This window comes from Rhincodon typus, chromosome 10, assembly GCF_021869965.1.
Source record: "Rhincodon typus isolate 14 chromosome 10, sRhiTyp1.1, whole genome shotgun sequence".
Classification (NCBI taxonomy): Eukaryota; Metazoa; Chordata; class Chondrichthyes; order Orectolobiformes; family Rhincodontidae; genus Rhincodon; species Rhincodon typus.
Genome location: NC_063341.1, coordinates 44,576,620 through 44,581,258, shown reverse-complemented (window position 1 = coordinate 44,581,258; position 4,639 = coordinate 44,576,620). Strand labels below are relative to the sequence as shown.

At 40.1% G+C, this 4,639-nt stretch overlaps 1 protein-coding gene across 1 annotated transcript in view; it reads left to right on the top strand.

Annotated features, from left to right (window-relative positions):
- LOC109923552 (coiled-coil and C2 domain-containing protein 1B-like) overlaps positions 1 to 4,639 on the top strand; it is a 65,705-nt gene that overhangs the window by 44,563 nt on the left and 16,503 nt on the right. Inside the window, exon 15 of the mRNA XM_048602098.1 lies at positions 3,051 to 3,190. Coding sequence (XP_048458055.1) covers positions 3,051 to 3,190 — 140 coding nt within the window. The remainder of the gene's footprint in view (positions 1 to 3,050; positions 3,191 to 4,639) is intronic.

Here is a 4,639-nt window from a genome sequence, read left to right as displayed (position 1 = left end):
CAGCTAGTTTCACATCCATGTTGCTACTATCCCTTTTATACCATGACCTGTAACATTCCTCCTAAGTGTTGTGTGGCACTGTAGCAAAACGCTTCTGGAAATCGACGTATAGCACATCAACAACGTGGCCTCTTCGAATCTTTCTGTCACCTCTTCAGAAAACTCCAAGTTAATTAAACATGATTTTCCCCCTCAGCAATCCATGCTGACTTTTTCTAATCAAACCACCTTTCTCCATATGACTATTAATTCTATCCCAAATAATTGTCTCTAGAAGCTTCCCCACCACCAAAGTTAAACTGGTCAGTCCATAATTGCTGGGATTATCCTTATAACCCTTTTTGAACAAGCTTGTAATGGAAATTTTCCAGTCTTCTGGCACCTCCTGCAACTCCAGGGAATACTGAAAGATTATGGCTACAATTTCTACCCTCTGTTCCTTCAAAGTACTTGAATGCATCTTGTCACTCCAGGTGCTTTGTCAGTTTTAAGTACCAACAGTCTATCCAACACATCTTCCCTATCAATTCTGAATCATACAAGTGCCAGAGTTTTCTTGTCTGTTACCATGGCCTGTATATCAGCATCCTCGTTTATAAAGACAGATGCTAAATATTCATTAAATGTCTGCCATGCCCCCTCCCTCCATGCATAACTTTTCTTGGTCTCTAAACAACACTACTCATCATCCTAAATGCTGTTTTACTATTTAAATGCTTCATGTTGGTTGATGGTGTTTTTTAATAATTCCTCTTTGCTTTTCTCTGACTTGCTTTTTTACCTCCCCCTAAACCTTCACTATTCCTGTTGGCTCTCAATTGCATTTGCTGCGTAACACCTATTATAAGCATTTTTCTTTTTTCTTTCTAATATTAATTTCTACTTCCTTTGTCATCCAGGGAACTCTGGATTTGTTTGTCCTACATTTCCTATTTGACTGTACTTGCATCATCTCTTTCAAGGTAGCCCGTTATGCAGTTACTGTTTTCCCTGCCAACCTCTTGTTCCTGTCAATGCCCAGCTTTTGCTCCACGTTGAGTGCTAATTGCCATGCCAGTAGAAGACTATTATTACAGCCTTGGAGTTGAATTTCAGATGTTAAGTGAGAGTGACCTATCCAGCATTTCACCACAGCCTCAGTAAAATTGAAGTTGATGGGAATCCAGGAAAATCTCTCCACTGACTGAAATCATCCTCACATGAATGAAGATTGTGTTAAGTTTAAAACTAAAAATGTTGCTTACTAGGATGTGAGCATTGCTGGAAAGGCCAGCATTTGTTGACTGTCCCTTTTTACCATTGTACAAGTACATCCAAATCTCTCGATCAACATTTAAAAGTTTCATGTCTGTTAAAAATATTCTCCTTCTATTTCTATCAAATTAAATAACCTCGTAAATTTCTTCATATTATGCTGTATTTGCCAGCTTATTCTCAATCACGTAACATGTTTCTTTGTGTCATCCACGTAGCTAACATTCTTGCCTAGCTTTGTATTATCAGTAAACTGAGATACATTACTTAGAGACAAAAAAACTGCAGATGCTAGAATCCAAGGAAGACAAACGGAGGCTGGAAGAACACAGCAAGCCAGGCAGCATCCAGAGGAAAGGAGCAGTGAACGTTTCGGGTGTCATCCTTCTTCAGGACTGGATATGGGGCTAGGGGGAGCTGCAGATAGAGAGGAGGGGAGGGGTGGTGGTGATAGGTGGACACTGGTAGTAGGTATGACCTGGTTGGTCGATGGGAGGGATGAATCCGGTTGATGGCTGGAAGGGAAGGTCAGATGGCAGAATGGAAGAGAGGAGGTGGGGCTGGAAAGGTTATTTGAAATTGGAGAACTCCATGTTGAGTCCTCTGGGCTGTAGGATGTAAAACTGAACTTTGAGTTCTCCAATTTCAAATAACCACCCCACCAATCCCCTGGATCCCTTTCCAGTCTCACCATCTCCCTTCCAATCTGCCTTCTGACCCTCCCTTCCAGCCACCAACTGGATTCATCCCATCCATCGACCAACCAGGTCATACCTACTACCAGAGTCCACCTATCACCACCATTACACTACCACCACCCCCCCTTTATCTGCTGCTCCTTGTACCTCCACATCCAGTCCTGAAGAAGGGTAATACCCGAAATGTTGACTGCTCCTTTCCTCCAGATGCTGCCTGGTTTGCTGTGTTCTTAGATGTATTACTGCCTGTCTCTCATTTGTTAATATAAGAGTGTAAATAGCTGATGCTTCAGCACCGAATCTTGTGACACTATTAGTTACAGTAGGCCATCTTAAAGATTCTTTCGTTATCCCGGCTGTATACTTCCTGTACGTTAACCAATCCTCCACCTGTGCAGTTATACTACTCGACTCCATGAACCCTTTGCTTGCATATTAATCATTTGTGACACCCTGTCAACTGCCTTTGGAAATCTAATTGCACTAGATTTGCCAGTTCCCTTTTAACTACCCTGCTAATTCTATCCTTCAAAACCTCCTAATAAGTTTGTTATATACAGTTTATCTTTTATTAATTTGTTAACTTTTGCTCCATACAGCAATTAACTTAGCATCATCTGCTTCACTGGTTTCCTGTTCCTAAACAAGTTAAAGATCCTGAAGTTACTTTCCAAATCACTTCACAAATCCTCACTTAATTGGATAATAGTCACCACCACTGCTCCAATTTACCAGAGAGGATGATCCTTGAGCCATTGTCTTTCTGCTCTTTGAAACTTTCATCTGTTTCTTTTACAATTACTCACCCTAGCTTTGGAAGCCCCCTGAAATTTTTTTTCAACCTACCTTCAGTTTCTTGTTCACTGTTTGATCAATGTCAACACTTCACCTTTGTGGAGCACTGTTAGTACTTTATATGAGTATATTTTTCTTTTATATAGTAAAAATAAAAATTCAAAGTGGCAAGATCCTGTAAAAAGACTGTGCCGTCACCGATTACATAAAACGCAGATGAATTTAACACACCAAGAATATTTTCCTTAGAGCATCTATAGCACACAAACAACCTTGAATGGGGTATGATTATTTATTTTCTAGGTTCCTTCACCTCCTGATACTGAAGATGATGACAATGAGTTTGTAATGGTGTCTTACAAGGATGTACAGATTTCAGAAAAGATGGATGAAGTGTACACCCACCTTACAAACCTTCTGAAGGAGCAATATGAGGTACATGAGTCATACTTAATGCATATATAATTGCTTAGCTCGCCAGTAAAAGTTAATTACGTTCACATACTCCACAGTGGTAATTCCAGTGAAATAGCACGTCAGGTGAGTTGCTTTGCAAAGTAATTACTGTGCATGTTGTCCATCAACCCTCAAATGAGGCCTTATAGCTCATTCTGAGAGATTCTGAAAGAGCTACAGGTATTCAACTTGATGGAAGAAAACACGTATGTGAAACAAGCTATCCTATTTGCCCACCAGTCAGACTGAAGTCGAGAAAAAAGATGCTTTGTTCTGTAATGAGAAGCTAGTCGAATTATGAGAATATCACATTAGAGCATGAGAGCAGAAAGAAAAATATTTAAAAGATACCTTTTGTTAACTTGTTAATTTTTGCTCCATACAGCAATTAATGTAGCATAATCTGCTTCACTGGTTTCCTGTTCCTAAACAAATTAATATAAAGTTCCTGAAGTTATTTTCAAAATCACTTCACAAATCCTCACTTAATTGGATAGTAGTCACCACAACTGCTCCAATTTACCAGAGAGGATGATCCTTGAGCCATTATCTTTCTGCTGTTCGCAAAATTACAGAATTACATATTCATTTCGGAAACAAATGTATAGCTATTTTGTTAAGAAGAAAAGTTTACAAGATCTGATACCAAAATTTCATTCTTTATGTTTTATCTTGGTCATGAAGTACCCATTTCTGCTCTCTGATCAGAGCCAAGTCGGAGCTCATGTGTTTGACCTTACGAAGGAGAATAGTAAGGATCAATCACATGGTCTGTTGGCTAAGGAGAAAAGTTTTGGTCAGTATTAGTGTTCCTGATAATTATCTTGTGGCACCTGCTGGAAATTATGTGCTTATCTTTTGATGAGCACGGGATTATGGCGTCATACAGCGCAGAAACAGACCCTTCGGTCCAATCTGCCAATGCCGAACAAATTGCCAAACTAAACTTGTCCCACCTGCCTGCTCCTGGTCCGTATCCCTCCAAACCTTTCTATTTATGCACCAACCCAAATGCCTTTTGAATGTTGTAATTGTACCTATATCCACCACTTCCTCAGGAAGTTCATTCCACACGCAAACCACCCTCCGTGTCAAAAATTTGATCCTCATGTCTTTTTTAAATCTCTCTCCTCTGACCTTTTAAAAATGTGTCCCTTAGTCCTGAAATACCAATCCTCGGGGAAAAGACATCTGCCATTAACTCTATCTATACCCCTTGTTATTTTATAAACTTCTATAAGTTGTGGTTGGTTGGCTCGCCGAGCTGGTTCGTTGTTCCGCAGACGTTTCATTACCCTGCTGGGTAAATTCATCAGTGCAGCCTCCAATGAAGCACTATGGTGTTTTCCCACCTGTTATTTAAACTCTGGTGTCTGTTGAACTGGATTACCTCACTTCCGGTTTTCCTTCGCAATGGAGTGTATATGGGGTCTAGC